This window comes from Strongylocentrotus purpuratus, unplaced genomic scaffold, assembly GCF_000002235.5.
Source record: "Strongylocentrotus purpuratus isolate Spur 01 unplaced genomic scaffold, Spur_5.0 spur5_scaffold_11, whole genome shotgun sequence".
Classification (NCBI taxonomy): domain Eukaryota; kingdom Metazoa; phylum Echinodermata; class Echinoidea; order Camarodonta; family Strongylocentrotidae; genus Strongylocentrotus; species Strongylocentrotus purpuratus.
The window spans coordinates 5,268,842-5,289,631 of record NW_022145596.1 but is presented as its reverse complement, the minus strand read 5'-3'; the positions used below and the strand labels follow the sequence as shown (position 1 = coordinate 5,289,631).

Here is a 20,790-nt window from a genome sequence, read left to right as displayed (position 1 = left end):
TCATTGCTGCAGGTGATTATGACCATCCAAAACTAATGTACCAATATCTCAGACTCGCATTTTGGACTAAGGAATCTTTTCTCTCTCTCTCTCTCTTTCTCTTTGGAAAAGTCCACGCTATTTTGACATATACGGCACAGAACAAATCTAAAATGTTAGTACCTATACATGTAATCCTTTTCTTCAGATAATAGCCCTACATAGATAAGCCAACACAAATAAGACACAATGGGGTGAAGCAATATTTAGTGTGCTTTCTCAACTTTATTTTAAAAATATCAAGAACTCTGTACAGTGTGGAAGCTAGCCATTCAGGTTTTACATTTACATGTACTGTACAAAAAAGTACTTCGCATATAAAAATTGACATTTTGCTTTTCACTTTTAAATATTCATTCCAAAATTTCCTTTTCCACATAGAGCGACAAAAAACATAATCTGGTAAAAAGAGTCATTAAACAATTGCATTGAGTGTATTAAAGCACAGGAAAATGTCCTTAAGTCCAATTATCGAATAAATGCTTCGAAGTATAATGTCCTTTGCTGAGAAGCAGCGCAAAGAAGCAGCCACACAGATCCATCGTATCCATGCAAATGTTCACATCTAATTGATGAAACGTAATAGAAAACGCGTTTCCTTGTAGAGAGTTCACACGCTATCCAATATCACGATGAGCTTCAAAGCAGCTGCTATGGGTAATAGGCTATTCCAGTCTTAAAGTTCCTTTGCACATCCCTGTAATAATAGGAAGGTTTGAATTCATTTGTAGCAGAAACGGCATTCAAGTTTAGCGTAGACAATGGCGACGATCGTCTCGAGATTCGCCCATCTTTCCATTAGTGGAGTGTGAAATCTTGAACAGCCAGGGCACTGCTGTATATACGGCTCCATCCACTTACCATGGGCTAAAACAAAATCAATTTCCTTCACGATGTAAAGTTTGCACACGCACAGATAGACAAAATGGCCACAACAGTAAATTTGATCGATCTGCAAGTGATATAGGGAACATCAATATAATGCATTAAAAATTACAAAGTTGACAATACGATATGGTAACATAAAAAATAGCATTATTTCAGCAAAATAGAGAGCAAAGGCAGATTCACTCAAGATTATTGGTAATTGCAGGACCCAAAGAAAAGGGTGGTTACAGGGTTCTTGCATCCCTACTTGTGGTTTGATGAGCATGCACGGACCCCAAACATTTTGAGGAGCTTTGCTAATTTGACATACCCCAATCGGAAATTGTTCAGCAGTACTTGAATAGTAAATTCTTTCCGATCAAACCCAGAGAAAAGATGCCATAAAACCTTATCTATGAATCTTTAAATGCGAGAATGGAAGGCCACTTTATGATACAAATTATCCTTATATTGGATCCGGCTCTAAACAGCCCCTGATTTTCATGGGAAATGTCTAGATTTTGAATTAAAAAGTCCAAACATTTTCTACATAAAGAGCTCTAACCAAGGTTTAAGGCAGATCAATTTTGTTGAGTATAATAGAAGAGATCATTTTTTTCTTTGTGTAGTTTTGTCTTAAGTTTTAGTGCATTTCAAGAAAACACTCGAAGGAATTATGGCAAAACTGGCTACTTTCAGTTCATCGGACAAAGTTCAATCATTGTGTGTTTAGTAGTTATCTTGATGTCCCAGTCAATCGGATGGATATCTTGACAAAGCTGCTAAAACATTCAATTGTACCTTTTAAAGTAAATCTGCCTTCTCTAATTTTAACACAACCTGTTTCAACAATCAAGGAATGACATACACCAAAAGACCTATGATCAAGATTCACACAGACATTTGTTTGAGCTATTTTTCGACAGAAAAAAAAAGGATACTGCTGATGGATTTCTCTTGCTATTTTTTTTTCTCAAAAAATACATGAATTTTGATACGAAATGTAAAAATGAAAGCCACACGATTAGCTCTCCCTGATAAGAATTCGAATGTACATGAAAAAAATATTTTAAAAAGCTGTCCAGGTCCATCATTAGAAGGCAATTGTTTTGACTTGTGGCGCAATATGCAACTTTTTGAGTAGGCCCAGGCGAGCAAGACACCAATGGTTCTTGCTTGACTGGAGCAACAATAAAATTGGATATTGAACCTCACATCAGTTTGCAGATGATTCAAATCATTCAAGAATCTAAAGAATAATTATCAATGAAAGTCAGAAAAGTGCATGATCAGATCAAGTTGTTCCATCATTACATGAGTGTTTAGCTGAACATTGACATAATATATCCTTGTAACACTTTACCAAAATTTGTTTGATGCTAGAAGTCGTACAAAAGTTTTCATATGGTAAATCCCACATTGCCTACCCAAATCACACGTTTACTGGCCATTCACGCACAACTAAAGTGAATTAGGACTTCAGCAAATGGTTGATCCCATTTCATGTTTTCCAATCCCGCCATCACGGGCTATTGATTCCAACAAAATGATTCAACTATAAAATTGAGACCAAACCTCTCTTATTACCAACTTGTAGCCATATGGGTATTGCTTCATACCCTTTTAAAAACAAGGTTGAACACCCATCCAGCTCTTAAAACTTTAGCATGACATTAACATCAATTTCAATCTATCTCCCATAATCAAAGGCACACTTTATACAAATCTGCACTTTCTTAATAACAAAACTGAACGTTTGATTTGCACTTTTTGAGAAAAGGTTTATGAATTGAAGGAATAGCTACTTGTGCATTCAGGTGACAGTTTTGATTAAGGAATAAAACAACGTTTTGATCTTTCAGTGTTACCTATCGTTTGACCATTTCATCTGCATATCCAGGTTTGGGGTTAAAATATATCGCGAATAAAAATTCAGCTATTCTGTCTGAGAGTGTGGTTGCTTCTTTCGAGGACCTGCGTAATGTTCAATATTTGTGCATTTAACGATGATTCCCAGCTTGATTACGTGGATAAACCAGTCACACCTACAAGATTGATGGACCAATATTAAACAATGATGATCAAATTCACGACGTCAGGATCTGAAGCATGCTGATCATAGTCCTTAACAGGCCCCAGATAAGGCCCCCCCCCCCGACATACTTACTGACAGTGTACAATCTATAGATTAAACCCTGCAAAATTAATAACTTGATTCAAAACTGCTAAAAGGCAGACATTATCAACAATTAAACTGACATAAAATGGAGATTAAATTGACAGACTTCATATGGCACAGATTTTGTTGATTATTGGTTTGTTTAGTATTGTGCCCGGGGGCTACAACACTGAATTCCCCCACCCTGAAACTTGACTTAAAGTAGAGAAAGCTCACATCAATCAATCTTACCCATTACAGTCTGGCCTCGCTGTGTGGAATGCTTCAACGACAACAAAATTACAACAAAAATAAAATGATCCTCGACAAAAATGATCGGTATTACACTCCCTGCAATTTGAAATGATACAAACAATGACTTATTATTCATTACTATGTACACTTACACCTTCCATTCCACTCATTACACTGTACAGGATAGCATCTCGGGTATGTACAAGAGTCGTCTTTCTACAACAGTCTTATGTACATCTTATACAAAGAAAGGGATAAGCTCGTATAGCTCATCAATACTGTTTGACACCTCTTTTTATCACCACTAGTTCCTCAACGTAAAAAAAGTTCATAATTTTGAATAAATGACATGGACAGGCACTGTACTGATAAAAGAGGGATGTCTATTTACAAGAAAATTTGATCATTAAAACTGGAAATTTCATGACTAAAAAATCTCACATGAGACCAAACCAATCTGATGACAATGATGACTGTGCGGCGTGAATACCACTGCCTAATCTCAGGCTTTTCTCTGCCTCACCTGAACACACAAGGTTATCATGTATGAATTCCTGTTTGCTCTGCTTCCAATACCTCAACAAAAGGGGGGCATTGTGTGCCATCAATTGACAAACACAGGTATTCTAACTTGACATTTATATCATCATGAGGAGACCTCTGTAATGATCTATTGCATGATAAATTTCCTCCCAATATCCTCTTCATTTTCACCAACTTTGAACGGCTTTTATTTGCCCTGAAGCTGGGTTAATCAGTTTTCAATACAGAAGAGCTTGGAGTCTACTTAACTCATGGCACTCTGCCTCTTAGGAAATAGTTACTGGCATTGTCTGAAAACTGCTGTTCCAGTGGAAATTTTCTCATCTTAATTCACAACTTCCTCTGCTTCTTGAAAATGGGAATAACATATTCAAATTAAACAAAGAAACTCATTTGAATTCAAGATTCATAAAACACTTAAACTTACTTATTTTACTTTCTTACTAGATTTGAAGATTGTATCGGATTCATTACTACATCAGGATATTAGTCCTGAAAGGCAGTTCATTATTCATTGTAAAGAATGATTACCTTAAATACAGGTTCAATAATGATGACATTGATCATGATTAAAAACAAAAATATAAGGAATTCATATTCAGTTATTACAATTATCAATAAAATATCTCATCAATAAAATATGATCAGTTCTAGTACATTTCAAAATGAATACAATGCAAAAAAGTGTAGTCCTGAATAAAAACATTTCAATTTAGAAATAAAATTTTGTCAAAAGACATAAGAAATATAAAATATAATCTTACATTCAAATGCCATAAGAGGACAACCATACCGATATGTTAAAAAAGAAAGTGAACAGTCATCAGGATATATTTTGGGATAGGTGAGTTTTAGCAGTGTTCTATGTGCATCATTATGATGGTGCTTTTTGGTGATATTAAGCATGCTTTTCTCAAATGATTCCACAATTCAAAATTGTCAGTTTCTCTTAAAACACAGTTTTGTTATGAAAACTAAGGATTATCTTTGAGATGTGCTAGCGCAGTTAGCTCCTAGCAATGAACGGATGACAATAGAAACAGTCATTAAAGATTAATCATAGAAAAAGCCATTAAAGCTACAGAGAAGATTGACGAGTGCGGACGGGACTTGACCAATGACCAATATTTCTGGCCTGGGTTGGAACGCTTCAAACATTTTGCTGAATGTGTTCTCAAGCTGTGCTAGCATTGTCAGTGACTAATACTTTCTGAAGATTGTTGGAATTCTTTGCCGAAGGTATTTTGAAGACAGTATTTGAGATTAAAGAGAGTAATAATCAGACTTGCTCATGAGTGGTCAATATTTCTGGCACTTCCCTAGGGATGTTCTGAAAGCAGCACTTAAGATCATTGTAAAAGAGTATAGATAAGACTTCCTAAGAGTAACCAATCTTTTCTGGAGATGCTTTACACGCTTGTAACATTTGCTCATTTTATTCTGAAAGAATTGTTCGAGATGAAATCGAGCCACGATCAGACTTGCTATAAGAGACCGATAATTATCGTGACGGAGATGCTCGTAATAAACATTCTCCCACAGTCACTCATCAGAAAGCATTGTGTGACATTAAAGAGACCGATGATCATCAGACTTGGTATCAGTGGCCAATGTTTTCTGGAGATGGTTGAGACGCTTGAAACACTTCACTGAAGGTGGTTTGAAAGCAGTGTTTAAGATCGCTATATGAGACCACCAAGATGTTTTGCTCATCACGTGACATCAGGCAGACCTTCTCTGGGATCCCTGCATCAAGCTGCAACAAAATGGTAGAGTGGCAGAAAAAATATGACTCTATGTGACTACCTCTCCAGTATTAAAGACTCTGCTTACATGTACATTAAAACCTGCTTTAGTGACCACCTGTTTACAAAGACCACCTGCCTATAAAGACCACTTTTCTTGTCTCCCTTGGATGGTCATTATAGACAGGTTTCACTGTATATTAAGACAATGTCAACAATAAATAAGTAATCCCAATGTCATACCAAGCCATGTTTATGTAAAATTATAATTCAACAAAGTGTAAAAATGAGAAGAAATTAAGGTATCATTTCATAAAACCATGATAGCTACAAGGTTGATGACATCCCATTAAAACATGTGCATTAAAATGAACACGAATTTCAACTGGCTGTTGGAGATTTGGAACTATAAGCTCGGATACAATCAATTCAAATTCTGACCAGGTTATTCAAGTTTAGAGATACATAGTGATACAACATTTGAAGTTTTTGATAAATTTGTGAACACGAATAAAGACTCGAAAATAAAATCTTTTCCAATTTTTCAGCCACTTTTTTTTTACTAAAAATTATCTGGCGACTCTTAGTCTGAGGTCGATATTCTACACTAACAGAAGACTCAAGTTTAACCCTGAACCAAACATTCGATGTAACCCATACTATGATCTTAACCCAGCCTAATACATGATTGTGACCCTATTTTAACACCGTGAAGTTTGTCAGTGATTGTCGCTGAAGCATATGTTAGAGCACCTCTCTTTTTGTTTTAAAGATCAGATAAGGCAAAATCTGTGGATACCTGTGTTGTAACGGCACCTGGATATTGCTTGTAAATTGGCAACACAAGTCGATATTTGACTTACCTTGTTGAGGCACTGAACAATGTGAGAAAGATCAATCCAAGGGTTACCAGTCTCTTTGACCTGATGAAATAAGTGATCTCTGAAGAGCTTGAGAAGGTAACGGTCACCAGTCTCTGCCCACTGCACATCACCATGGAATCTACAAGAGTGGAAGGGAAGGAACAGAATGATTAGATGAATGGGGGGATGAGAGGAGAGCAAGGCAGTGGTGCAGAAGAAGATATACGAAGGAGAGAGAGAGAGAGAGAAGGAAGAAGAGAAGACAGAAGAGAGGGAGAGAGAGAATATGGTAAAGAAAAGGGAGAGATACATGTAATGTGAAATTGAAGGCACACTGAAACTTTATATCTTCTTTGTTTAAAGTACGTACAACTAATGCTGGAGACTACTAGGGACAAAACATTACTGACTACACAGTGGTAAATACACCATGAAGAAGGAGTTTAAAATGCCCTCAGAGGAAATCAAATCAGTCTTTCTCGAAACTTTGCAACACAAAATGTTCTTCTAAAAGTGAGAGACAGAACACAGATACACTGCATCATGATGGCCAAGCTTTTCCACCATCAAAATCATGTCACAGTCTAACGATACTTACTCGGGTCTTTCATTCATGACTCCCAGTTTACAGAGGAGTCTGAACAGGCGGCCATTTTGGATCTCCCTTGATAACTGCTCCTCTAGCACATCATTGCACATGAGAGCAGCATCCAGCTGGGTGTAGAACCTTGCACCAATCATAGGCATGATGTCGTTCACAGAACGGGGGCGAGGCTGGCTGGTCAGAAGGTATCTAGTTACACAATAAAATAATAGTAACACTAATTAGTAAATAGTTTGGCTTAATCAAACATATTTACCAGTGCTAAATGACTTTAGCCAAGCTGAAAAGGTAGTCATATATTGAAGCTTGTCAGCACTAGTTTGGCCAGGGGGGATTAGACCTCCCTGCAAGGTCACTGACAGGTGGTTATCTCATCAAATCAGCTCTCAATTAACATAAGAAATATGGGATCATGGGGGACCAACAGGCACCGATTAGGCATTGTTTGCTATATAGAGGGCACAAGTAGCTACAAGTAGTACAGTGGGGCTTTAAGTTCACTAAATGACATTAAAACTTTGTTACAGTGCTGAAAAGCACAGAGAATTAGGACTGCCAACACACAGTACACATAAAATTGTAAACAGCAGACAATGAGAAAAGAGGAAATTTGGTTGATCACCCCATCAATACGTTAGCTGTGTTGTTCAGCAATTTTTTATCATTTTGATTAGATTCGGCTGCATCTGACTGTCAACTTATATCCATTTTTGAAGATCGACTTCCAAAGATTATCTCTATGGTTGCAATTTACTGCAAGAACTTACAAGGTACTCTTAAAGATGCCTTTAAAGATAAAGACCAGTTATGGTCATGCGATTGCATTGTGAAAGAAACGTTGTGGAATCGATCAGAAAAGATTGATCATCTAGCATATAATTATTGGTGTGTACTGCAATGTCCTGGAATCATCAAAATGATAAGAAATTTGGCCCAGTCTTGGTAAAGTTGCAAGCACTGTACACAGAAAGATGTATATGGGACTGCGTGACACGTGCGCGACATGTGCACGATATCTATCCGGACCAAATATATCAATTAGTAGGCGGTTTCTCTGCAAAATTTGTATCATCACGTATTAGTCAAAACATATTCTTTTACATGACTGGTAATAAGAGCTTCCATTTCCTTTTTCGAGAGGGGGGCATTTCCAAAATTGATCTTTACCATTAATAAGGGGGATTTTAACACAATACACTACACAGTGCAGATGACTGAATAGTATAACAATCTCCCCCAATGACAATCAGAGCTAATCCTCACTTAATCTTAATCCCTCACGCCATTCACCGTTTAGCACTCTAATACTGAACATGGGTTCACCAGCATCAGAAGGAGACAAAGAAGACATTGAGGGGACCATTGCTAGGAGAAGGTTCGAGATAATCCCAGGAGCATGTGTATGAGAACTAGCTCAAGATCATCTTTATGCAGAATCAACTACTTTTTTGTTTGACACTAAAATGATAACTAATACCATGGAAGATAAAATAGATAAAAAGATGAATCTTGTATACTTACAAGACCAAATTTTTGAGGTCGGCTGAATACTGATGCGCTACAAGGTCCACGGAGGCAGACAACCTTTGACGTTGGATACTCTGGACCGAATTGCAGGCTAGAGCTAAGATCACCTTCCCAAGAGAGATCAGGTCTTCTTGCTGTGATTGAACAGGACAAATAAATTTGATTATGACCTTGATAACGATAGTCATCATGACCTTTGTCACAACCTTGTACTTGGACTGAATTGCATGTTAAGGCTAAGATCACCTTCCAGAGAGAGATCAGGTCTTCTTGCCGTCATTGGACAGTACAAATTACTTTGATTAAGACCAAGATTATGCATTTACCATAATTGCTTTAGTCTGACATCACCTTCACATGAAAGATCACAAGTCTTCCAATTAATTGCAAGTTAGCGTTGTCTATATCTTGAGTTGTGAGTGATGTATGGCACTTTAATGATCAAATAACAAAGAAATGTATAAAAATTCAATATTAAAATTTACTTTTGACAGAATTTCTTGCAATTTCACTACCAAATTAAATCCAGGATAATATTGAAGCTTGTTCTCACCTGATAATGTGAGATCATGGCAAGAGGATTCGACTGACTGGGGTCAAAGGTCAACACATCAAAGATGCCCACGCAGTTGACCCTTAACCTGGACTTGGCCAGGATAAGAATCTTTGTGGGGTCCATGACCCGGCAAGCCAGGCCGGCAGTGTGGATGGCACGCAGGGCAGAGCTCAGCTGGACAATGTATGTCCAGATCAAACCCTCAGGTAGAAGGCCGGCGCTGTGGCCTCGCGGTCCGTTCGGGCCACCGCTACCCCCGCCTCCACCTCCGCCCCCTGTGGAGTACAAAGACAGAATCATGTTATTTTCAAATGCTAAATCAACTCTTAATCATAAGGTACACTAAAATCTGTTGTTTAGACAAAAGAAGAAAGTATCTCAAACTTAGCCATTCAATTTCAAAGGGAGCAGAGCAGTTAGTTCTCTACTAACTGAACTAACATGAATAATATATGACATCATCATTGCTCCACTATAGATCAGCAAAGAGATAAATCAGTATGTAATAACCATTAGTGTCTTCCTAAACCACATATCCTAACCTCCTGAAATCAAGAATGAATCAGGAAATATATATATATACTCACGCATCTTCTTATCACCTATACTGCTAATGAGGAAGATAGATTTCAACACTGATATTAATAAATGAGCAAGTGAATTTGAAAGGCAACCAAGAATACTCCTACCTCGAGAACCAGGGAAAGGGCCGCTATGTCCTTTCCGGAATGAGTTGAGACCACCAGAATGACCAAAATGTCTCGACATGAGCGTTGTAGCACCAGGGTGGTAGTCATGTACAAAAACGATGGCTGAAAGGCAAAAATAAACCAAGTGTCAAAGCTGATAGTAGCTGATACCCCTTTTCACTAATTAAAATTAAAAAACTTCTATATTCTAGGGTTGACGATACAATGAGAGACGTTTTAGATGACAGCAGATGAAAGGCCTTATTAGAGAGGTGGCCACTATAGCTGGTTAGACTATGCTGTCTTTTCAGAACTCAGAGGAAAACTGAGTAAACAGGTGACCTTTCTACACAGGTTCTACAACAAATGTAAAACATCTTAGTGATAAACTCAGAGATGACCACAAATGGCCTTTGTAGAGAGAGAGAGCCAATAAAAAATGTTTGTTTTTATTACTACTCACAATGCTCTCCAAAAGCTTTAGTCGAAAAGACTTCCCTGAGGGAAACTATGTTAGAGTGTTGAAGCTTTTTCCATTTGTCTACTAGCACCATCCACTGCGTGACTCCCACTCGAAAACCTGGAAAGAAAAGGCAAACATGAGATATTGAATATTGAATTTGCTAAACAGGACAGTCTGATGTCCATATTAGTCGCGCGCAAGGCAAGGCACGCTTATTTTGCGCTAATTTTAGACCATGGGTTATGTAAATGAGGGTTTAAACCATGGGTTAAATTTAAACCTCCTTTGTGAATTCGGGCCCAAGTGTCTGCTATAAGTTGTGAACTTTCGGGATGATACTTATGGACAACACAACTATTTACGAGAAGCCCTAGTTGTGAACTTGACCTTTCATACTAGGGGTAGAAAAGTTTATGGTCCAGGCTCAGGTGTGGCCCCGACCTAAAGCTACTATGAGCCCTATTCACTCCAATCTTCACTTGATGCAGGCTTCTCGAATGACTTTGAAAGGAGGTTCGAGTCCGGACTTTGTCCAGGCGTGAAGTGGATTCTCCATAAGATGAACAGTGTCCCTACTACTCAATGCAGATCGAGATATCTCTTTGTGGGTTTGCTGCATGTTTTACAACAGGAGGGCAAGGAAATGTCAGAAAGCGTGGTAATATTAGCCATGGCTTGTACGCAGCCATAGAAACAAATGTGCACAGCAGATGTGATGCACTCTAGTTGGTGTAAGTACGAAAGCTATCATTTCACAGCTTTGGGAGTGAGCCCTTACCATGTATCCTCCTAAGGCAGTAGAGTTTGCTGTCCTTCTTGTTCATAGCCTTGTAACATGTTGTGGTGTAGCCAAACGTACTTGATTTGTCCATGGGCGTCTTGGGTGAAGGCTCCAGAGGAAACAGAGAGTGGTAGTTATCCACTTCTGTTGGGATGTCTATAAAAGAAAATCACAAATACAGTCAAGCCTTCCTCAATAGCAGTCTCTCTATAAAGGCTGTATGTATGTATGTATTGCATAACCTGCCTAGAAAGGTCACCTGTCTATCGCATTTGCCTTTTCTGTATTCCTTGGGTGGCCTTAATATACAGGTTCGACTGTACACAAATATCATAGACAAAAAGGCACAAGGCTATGTCGTATATGGTGAGGGGCTCTACAAAGAACAGGAAATGGTAGTTATCTACTCGTTGGGTTTTCTGGAAATGGTCAAAACATAGGCATATAAATCATCTATATGGAAAGGAGCAGGGTTGTGATGTTAAAGGAGTAAGATTAAGCTACACCCCTTTGAATAAATTGCATAAATATGTTGATGAATGTCAACGATAGAACAATAAACACATCCTCGTCCTTGTCGTCCTACGAGTCATGACTGACCCTTTGTGACCTTATTGATGACGTTCCAACCACTTCTATCCAGGGCATAGCGATTCCATCAGCCCATCAAACTTTTAGCCTACTACACCGCATTTCGAACACGTAAATACAACAAAATGTAGGCGGTAAGAATCAAGGGTGTCAAATTACAACAAATTTAGTCTCAAGTTCAATAGGGGGAGGGGGAATCATCTCTTTCTTTCACTGCTTACCAGGGTGTTCCGCAAGGTCCAGCTGTGTAAGGGCTTGGGCCTGCTTGTTCAAGACATCAATCTTAAATTCCTCATCCATAAAGAAAGATGGTCCATTCACGTTCCTCTTCATGTAGTCCACATGAGCGGGTGTCGACGGGTAGACATGGAAGGTCGGCAACACCTTCACATTCAAGAGAAAAAAGGGTTATAGAAATTAAATAGTTTCTTTCACAGCATGGATCATTATTCAATTATTTTCAACCAGCCTGATACTCTTAAAGGCACACTGCCCTACTTGTAGCTACTTGCTCCCTCTATATAGAAAACTTCCCCAATCGGTGCCTGTTGGTCCCCCATGATCCTCTTTTTATTACATTAAATGAGAGCTGAGTTAATGAGATAGCAACCTGTCACAGTGACCTCGCTGGCTCGCTGGGTGGTTTAATCCCTTCTAGCTGAAGTAGTAAAGCCTGCCTTTAAAGATGGTCTATTTGCAGTTTCCATGTGTGATGCCTACTAATTTGCATACACTGGACTTTTAAAATCAATGACTTTACAAATCTCACACCAAGAAAAACTTGACACCCATCTGGAACTTAGAATCCATCAGTCATAACACTCATGATCAGGAAAAAGCCAAATTTGTGTGTCTTTATCTTTTGGATTTCAGAATGTGACAATCATCAATGACCATACTTTAAATACCAATTTTCACATTTAAAGAGTTTAATATATATAAGATGGTATCCTTAAATGACCATCTAGTGTCAAACTCTCCATAGAAACCTCAATTTCCCAATAACATCACTTTCACTTGTATTTTTGTAACAGATTCTTGTTACTGTCTTGATTTCTTTTAACATCAATTCTTCCTTACAAACTCAAATCATATTCATATTCTCTAAATGGTAAGTATTATATCGAGGGGTCAGTGACACAAAGACATAACTCCATTTGGCCATTTTGAGAAAAAGTGGTTTAAAGATGGAGGTCCACTTGGGCCTTAAGGAGTTAAGTCTATGTTTCACTAGCCATTGACTTCAATGGAGTGTTGGGTAGAGTTAAATCTTGTGTTTCCTGGAAAGCCCACATTTTTCTGAACATTTTGATATCAAATACTTGTTTTGGCAAAATATGGAGTTACGTCTTTGTGTCACTGAACCCCGATATATTAATATCTGATGACTTACAATGCCGGCATTAGCTGGGGCTTGTGGGACAGCTGGCCCCTGGTCGTCTGTGTAGAAGTAGGTGGTACCCCCAATGTTCTCCTGAGTCACCCCTGGGTAATTGGCGCCCCCCTTAGAAGCGCCTTTACCGTCGATCTCAATAGCAGAGGGGGCCTGGGCCCGGCGGAACTCCTTACGACTCGTGTTGGGTGACCCGCCCGGGGAGTGAAGAGGTGAGGCACCAGCCGAGAGGGAGCCTTAGGGTTAAAGAAAAAGTTGAGAGAGGATCAAAGTATAATGGAATCTAGTAATGCTGTACAAAGAGACAGTACATGAGTGAAATTGTACAAATCATCCAAACATCTTTTGCTTTTGGTGCAAGGCGTTCCATGTGGCTATACTCTATTAAAATATTAGCTTCAGATATTACTTCTACAAAAAGATAATGCAATTTAAACACATTCTCAGTGAACAGTAAAACTTGTTGCTGAGTAAACTAGAGCTCTACAGACGCGTACGCACGGGATTAATGTTAGTCTTTTGTTATCTTTATACTCCTGAACCGTTTATCTATAGACTACCAGGTAAACCTTATTTAAGGTTGATTTTATACATTCTAGCTATACACACATTTTTTTCAGGCGATTGATTCACTTAAGAATGGGCTCACAAGTGAGATAACAGCTATAGGAGGTCGAGGAAAATTAATATCCAATATGAAGCTGGACAAAGGATAACCTATACACATAACAATTTCTTTTTAATGAGAATACCTAAAAGACAGATACAAGTTTTAACAGCTATACCAACATGGCCTATACCTATACTTTATCTATTGCTAATTACTTAAAGGTAACATTGAGGTCTAATAATGGTACAAAATAAAGTAATAAAGAAATCAAAGATGAGGAAGGAGCAAGAATTCCTAAGCCCTGTTCCTCACAGCAGTCTTACGTGAGTCAAGCATTTTCCTGAATGTTATGTCAAAAGCTATTGATGTTTTGATGGTCCAAGTAACCCATCTCCTAGACGATCAGAAATCCAGAATTACTTTCACCCAGTTTCTCTAGAAATAAAAACTCTATTGCTGGAAGTCCTGGTTAGTTTTAAGTATATTTATGGAAGAAAAAAATGACAGCACTCACCCGACACAAAATCATTGCTCATGAGTCCTCCTGCATTAGTCCTGGGGATTGCGCTGGCAACTTGACCTTGGGTAACAGGTGTGGGTAGCATAGAGCTACCCTGACTCAACGGCCTTGGGACAAACTCCGGTACCCCAGGGGTTAGGCTCTTCAGCTTGGACTGGGGCTTGAACTCGTTCAGGGAGAGAGGCCCGGCGTCTTTCGTTGGTGTGACGGGGAGCGGGGGAGGGGGCACGGACATGGCCGAAGGGGGTGGTTGCTGAGGGGGCGGCTGGAAGTCACCACGACTGTTCCTGGGCTGGAATTCCGACTTGGGCGTGTTCTGGGCCCCAGGTACAAACTCCATTCCCTATTGATAGTAGGTAAGGAAGAAATGAAGCAGTATGAAATCTAGGTGAACTGTAGACACAGGTAGAAACAAAAATTAGACATGAGTTGAGGGGAATTTGCCCAAAAGGTCTCACTAAAAGTCTATTTTTTTTTTTAATGGTAATAATTCACATACCGGCAAGCCTTGAAATAAGTGGCCAGGAACCAGCGGCAATGTATTTTTAAAAGTTGCCCCTGATTCATCGGGCTTTAACCAGAACCAGGAGCAATTTTACAAAAACAGAAAATGACAACCAATTACACAAGTAAAATAAGCTCAAACCTATAATGTTAATTTCATAATGCGAATACAATCAATTTCAATAACTTCTTAATCAACAGAAAAGACTCTAAAAATTGCTGTTCCTGGTCTCAGATATTATATTGTACTAAAGTAAATTGTACTATATTTTAGGCTTTTTCTGTGTTACCCGGGTACTCTCAAACTCAGGGTTGGAAATCCTTGATTTCACCCAACCGTACTTGGTGGGGTAACCCTTCTACGAAGAGTCGCCCCCGTATGTTACTACAGATTCTGATTGTCAACGCAACGATAAATGCCCTGCCCGAGCCCCGACGGACACAAGCTTGCAGTTCAATGGCGCATCGGACTGCTAGCTTGCATACAATTAGTAAAACATGCTGATGTGCGGTCAAAATTGAGCAAAACATTTCAATAAATTGGTATGGGTTCTGTGAAAATATGGTGGAATTGCTGCAACTGTAACTCAATCGAGTTTACTGGACTGCAGCAGCCACAGCGTAAAAACGCATCTGATCGATGGCGCATTTTGCATATATGGTATGCACGCACGGCCGGTGACGCGAAAAGCACTTTCGTACACCTCCGATATCGTTGTGGTTTCTAGTCTTTTTATGAATCTTCCCCTCGCTTAGAAAGCATGACTGTCAAAATGTAAAGCGACTCAAATGGTATTCACTGTACTTTACTAACCTCTAAAGCCATGTTGAGATGCATGTTGGAGAAATTGGAGCTCAAATCATTCGTGCTCAATGCAACACCTGCAAAAGATATAACAAAATAAACCAAATTAGTAGAATAAAATTTGTTTACAAATTTTATAGATGCTGTAGTAATTAATGTTAATAGTGCTCCGTTTATTTGACACAGAAAATTCAATTATTCATATACACTGTACATCCTGGCCTCATAAAAAAACAACATGTTTTTCCCCCTCATTAATTTGATAAGTGCTCACATCCTCCTAGATATACATGTAAATTAATGATCTGGATCTGTTTTCTATCAAGTACTTTCAAGTTTAATAGAAATACTTCCTGTTCTACATTTTTGTCCTCTATTCATATATTTGTATTTGTAAGCGCTATGGTACTTATTGTTTTTAGCGCTCCTAAATATTCGATATCATTATTATTAAATATTAGTTTTTATTTAATTTTGGACTAAGATCAAGTACTTAACTGGGACTGGTATTCTATAATTTCTTTAACATTAGAGTCATTAGGCTATATGCCTAAACAAACACAAACATATTGATACATTAAATGCACAACATTTTGGAGATAGCAAGGCTGGTGAAAGGAGACCAAGATATGATTATATATTTATGTACAAGGGGTATGAATATTTAGTTGTTGACTGTATGTCATTGGTCATTTCACTTCGCCAATGATCGTTGACACAATCAAAATATTGAATCGACCACAGGTTCTTCCCTAGATGAAAAGGAAAGATTCAAAGCACAAACCTGGCTGACCAGGCTGAAAGCTGGGTGATTCATCCCTCTTTTGTCCGCCTGGTGCTGATGATCCTGGAGACCCTGTGTATGTTGATAAGCTTGATCCTACCGAATGCGATCGCTAAAATGTGATCAAGATCGATTCAACATTAGAAGGAAAATTTTCAAGGTAACTGCATGTACTGTATCAATCAGCTTTACCTCTTCAAACACTGACTTTTTTCTTCTCCAATGTATCACATTTCATTCTTCTAAAAAAAAAATCAAATACATATATGTTTTGTATGACTGTAAACCAAGTACAGGGCCTATATGCATCAATATGTACGTAACAAGGAGCTTCCAATTTCTATGAGAACATAGGAGTTTCAAAGTTATTGCTTTTAAGGCTCATCTTCTGATAAATAAGCTTTTAAAAGCTACACACATAAAATAGACAAAAGAGATTTCAGTTCTTTGTATTTACATTTCTTGCTTTCAAAATAACAGGACTTAGGCACAAAGACCATGACTAACACGGACAAATCTGTTATTTTTACCATTATAAAGTGCTTGTTTGTATCATGTTAGTTAACATCTTTTTGAGTTTACGTGTTTTTCCGATCGTGAAAGTGTTACCTGCATAAGGTGCTGGAGTTTGCTGGTTTGTGGGCCATAGTTGTCACTGTCAAAAGGAGCATTGAAGAAGTGATCTGCCATGTGAGGGTCTGCCACTATAAAGGGGGGGGGGGGGGTAATAAAAGTAAAAGGTCACTCAACATCTTCACAGGAATACATAGAAACAAATTCAACACGATATGTTACAACTTGCAAGGGATGATCAGCCAATTTAAAATACCCATACATGTACCGGTATGTACAGTGTATGGTGATTACAGCTTTCAAAAATTAATAAGTTTCTTAATTTTTGTCTGATTCCATTAAACTCTCATTAGTCTGCTCCTCTTTTTTCTGATTCCTATTAGAGTGGTTTGCTATAAGATTGCATGAAGGGGGGTCATAAGCTATGCCAGCATTTTTTTCAACTGGGGTGCTGCAAAACATTTGTAGGGGTGCAGTGAGATAAATCATATAAGAAAACATATTAGAATAACATCGAAAATGTAAAATGCGTCGGAGGACAGTATTTTTCTATCTTATCTAGTACGTTGATTACAACATCAAAATGTAGACCTTATAAAAAATGTCAATACCATATATGTTTTTTTGCTCACTCGCTTTGCTTGCAATCACAAAATTTAGAAACAAATGACTACTGTAAACTGAAATGTTAGGCCCCTACTTAGTTTAAAAACAGATCTGGCAGGAAGAAAAACTTATGTGAAAAAATTAATAAAATCTATTTTTAACTCCAGACTATCACCATGAGTATAACTAATTTAAGTAGGACTTCTCTTTTTCTTCTTTCTTCTTTTTTGGTGTGGTTTGAACTCTGAAGCCTAGCCTCTTTGCCACCTGTTATATCCAAGTTCACAGTAATGTCATGAATGCTGAAAGGTCAAAATTGTTTTGTGGGCTTGAGAATTCACTCACTAGATCAGGAAAATTATAAGATACATAAAGTCATATTATGGCACATGGCACATCATATATGTCTTCCGAGCTTCAATATCATGGAGTCTCTACTTTATTTTATCTTTACAAACATTCACATAATTAAATAATGAACACTTCCGAGTGTGAAAGATCATAGCTTGGAATCTTTTAAGAACCTGAATATAAATTTTGCAATGACCAAAGGCAATTTACATCATGAACCTGTACACTGTCTAGCACTATCAATTTGAAATTGTAAATTCAAACAAGCACGACACAAAATTGAGATTACACTACGTCTACAGCCACACTTACAATCCATTTTTGTATCTCGAGTTATACAACTTGATTTTGAGTTTGAATTTAGTTCACAATAATCTATAGTTTCATTGAAAATAAATTTTCAGTCAGCGGCCGGGTTGGCTAAGATTTTACTTCAGCACAGGTCAGTAGATTCAGTCAGCTGGTCAGAGAGATTTTGATGATGAATTAATTAAAGTGCCTCCAGGAGTCCAGCCACAGAAGTTGCTCTCTGAAAGATTGTGAAGAATTAAATCTGATGATCTCCGAAAAAAGATAAATCTCTTCCAGCTCTGCCTACTCCTATTAAATTTACTCTCTCCTGATCTTCTCAATAAAATTTCTAGTCACTGCACTGGCGCTGTATTCGTTCCACTACACTCAATTCAATCGTACACCTGACAAGTTGCACTTGCTGTTTACTATCACTCCAGCACAATGTCGACAAATGCATTGATGGGGGCTGAGCTGACGCCGTACGTAGCCGATGAATCCGATTTTTCCACGGCCTATTACCCGATATTATCTCTCTTGGATTTTCAAAATCACAACATTTTTCCACTTATCTAGGTACTATGTAGTCCTGAAAGGCGGTGAAGTCGACATGGCATTTCCCGAAAGCGGTGAATTTAACCTGAATTTTTCCATATGTGTGGATGAACTACGGAGGAGGAGCGTCCATAGAATACATGCAGTCAATTCACACACACGTAAAATGCATTGACGAACTCGTTAAAAAAAATAGAGTTCATCCTACCGTAGATGGGGTGCACCATTTACAATACATAAGAAAAAGAAGCAGGTAAAACAGAATAAATGAGGAGGAAGAAGAAGAAGAAGTTAAAGCTATTCAAATGACAAAAAATATCGCATGACTTTCGCAATTGTTGTTGCAGATCATTCTTTAACTGACTTAGTGACTGTTTCATTGTAAAATCGCATCAAATAATAGAAATATGTTATCTCAAAAGCTCAAACTGTTCATTGGCCCATGGAATATTTAGGCCTGTTTGGAAATGTTTTCTTGTTCGTTTGTCATTTTTTTTTATTTACTAAGTTTATTATTATTTTGTTTTAAAATGAGCATCGTAGGCTTAATAATTGTGTGGTTTTCTTCTCTATAGCAGAATTATTAGTAAAGTAGACGATGGTGAAGACAGGAACCAGTCAGGCGCGTACACAGGGGGGGGGGGGTGTTTGGGGGGTTAAACCCCCCCCCCTTTGGTAATTTTTTGTATGTAAACCCCCCCTAAATTTCTCTAAAACCCCCCCCCCTTTTGTTCGTTTTTTTTTTAATTTTTAATTTTTATTAAAAAAAAAAATAATAATAATAATAATAAAAAAATTCCCATGGTTGACCTACAAAAGCTGACCTAACCCCCCACCCCCCAACGGAGCAAAATGTCAAATTTTCAAATTTTGAGACCAAAAAAAAAAAAAAAGTGACCTCTTACCCTCGCATCCCTCGCATAATACCCTTCAAAAACACTATAATAAAAGTACATATGGTAGAAAATCTGTATTCCATTGGTATCACGTAAGCACAGTTTACATTGTATGTTTACAAGATTAAGAGTTATAGAAACAGATCAGTGCTACAAAAATGAATATTTCGCTTGCTCTTTGCAGTAAGGAGTAACTACAACATAGTGTTTATATTTGCCAGGCTGCCTATTTGCCATTTCAACTCCCATAGCGATATCAAAGGATCAATATACACGTATATGACAGAGGCCTAGAGTGGGAAATAGAAATCCCATCCATGCCCAAGCTCCCTGGTGATACTAAAATTTTCCTACTAAACTGATGTTTACAACCCTTCGGACGGCACTAATTACCAGCAAAATAAAAAGTGATGAGTGAAAAAAGATATATTTCTAGGTTTTGTACTATAGTTTTGCTAAGAAAGGTAATTTTTTTAATACAACAAAACCTCAAAAACGCGTGAGGGGGTAGTCAGCCTCACCTTCGCCCCTCTCATTCCCCATGCTCCCTCGTCCATCGCACTGGCGCACTGATGGGGGCTTGGGGGCAGATTCCCCCCCCCCCCCCAAATAAAATTCAAACGTTTTTCTCACTTTTTGGTAAATTATACTTTTGTATGCGTTAATGGAAAATTCCTAAATTTACAGTCAGGCAAACAGTATGCTTATTTAGAAGCCTGCATATCAAGGCCCGCGGATCGGGGGGCTGGAGCCCCCCCCCCCCCCCCCCCGGCCCCTCACTTTTTTGAAAACGTATGTAATTATCTGACCGTAATTTAATGCCTAAAACCCCTGAGCTTCCGGGGGGTCCACCCCTTGACCCCCGCTGGGGCTTTGACCCTGGACCCCAAGCAAAAGTACGCGCCTTTGAAAAACGTTCTGCGATGCATGCATGTAACATATAAGAGTTGTGGTGATGCGGACTGTTTTCTTCCCCCCCCCCCCCAACGTGTTTGCTCATTACGCCACTGGTCCGTCACATTTCGCCCCCCCCCCCCCGGTCATTAAAAAAAAAATTCGCCGCCCCTGGATGTAGAGTAACAATTCAGATGTATTTTGAAACAAGTTAAAGGCAACAAAAAGTAAATGAAACAGCGATAAAGAACAAGAACAACAACTTACATAACTTGAGGCCACCGTCTTTCACTATGAATACGTCTTAGATTGGTCTTAAATTGGACT

At 38.4% G+C, this 20,790-nt stretch overlaps 1 protein-coding gene across 2 annotated transcripts; it reads right to left on the bottom strand.

Annotated features, from left to right (window-relative positions):
• Nucleotides 1-244: 244 nt before the first annotated feature.
• Nucleotides 245-18,825, bottom strand: LOC591400 (PAN2-PAN3 deadenylation complex subunit pan3). 2 transcript variants are annotated; one of them, XM_030980453.1, is made up of 15 exons: nt 18,140-18,825; nt 16,907-17,001; nt 16,298-16,409; nt 15,523-15,590; nt 14,199-14,547; nt 13,075-13,310; nt 11,903-12,065; nt 11,088-11,246; nt 10,310-10,426; nt 9,844-9,969; nt 9,155-9,432; nt 8,596-8,735; nt 7,069-7,263; nt 6,471-6,609; nt 245-5,618 (listed from the first exon to the last, which is right to left on the bottom strand). In XM_030980453.1, exons 1-15 carry the CDS (start codon nt 18,144-18,146, stop codon nt 5,463-5,465), a joined length of 2,340 nt encoding a protein of 779 aa, XP_030836313.1. In that variant the 5' UTR covers nt 18,147-18,825; the 3' UTR covers nt 245-5,462. The 2 variants fall into 2 exon arrangements, with proteins under 2 accessions (XP_030836313.1, XP_030836314.1); XM_030980454.1 differs by having other exon boundaries at nt 9,847-9,969; nt 18,140-18,478.
• Nucleotides 18,826-20,790: the final 1,965 nt, after the last annotated feature.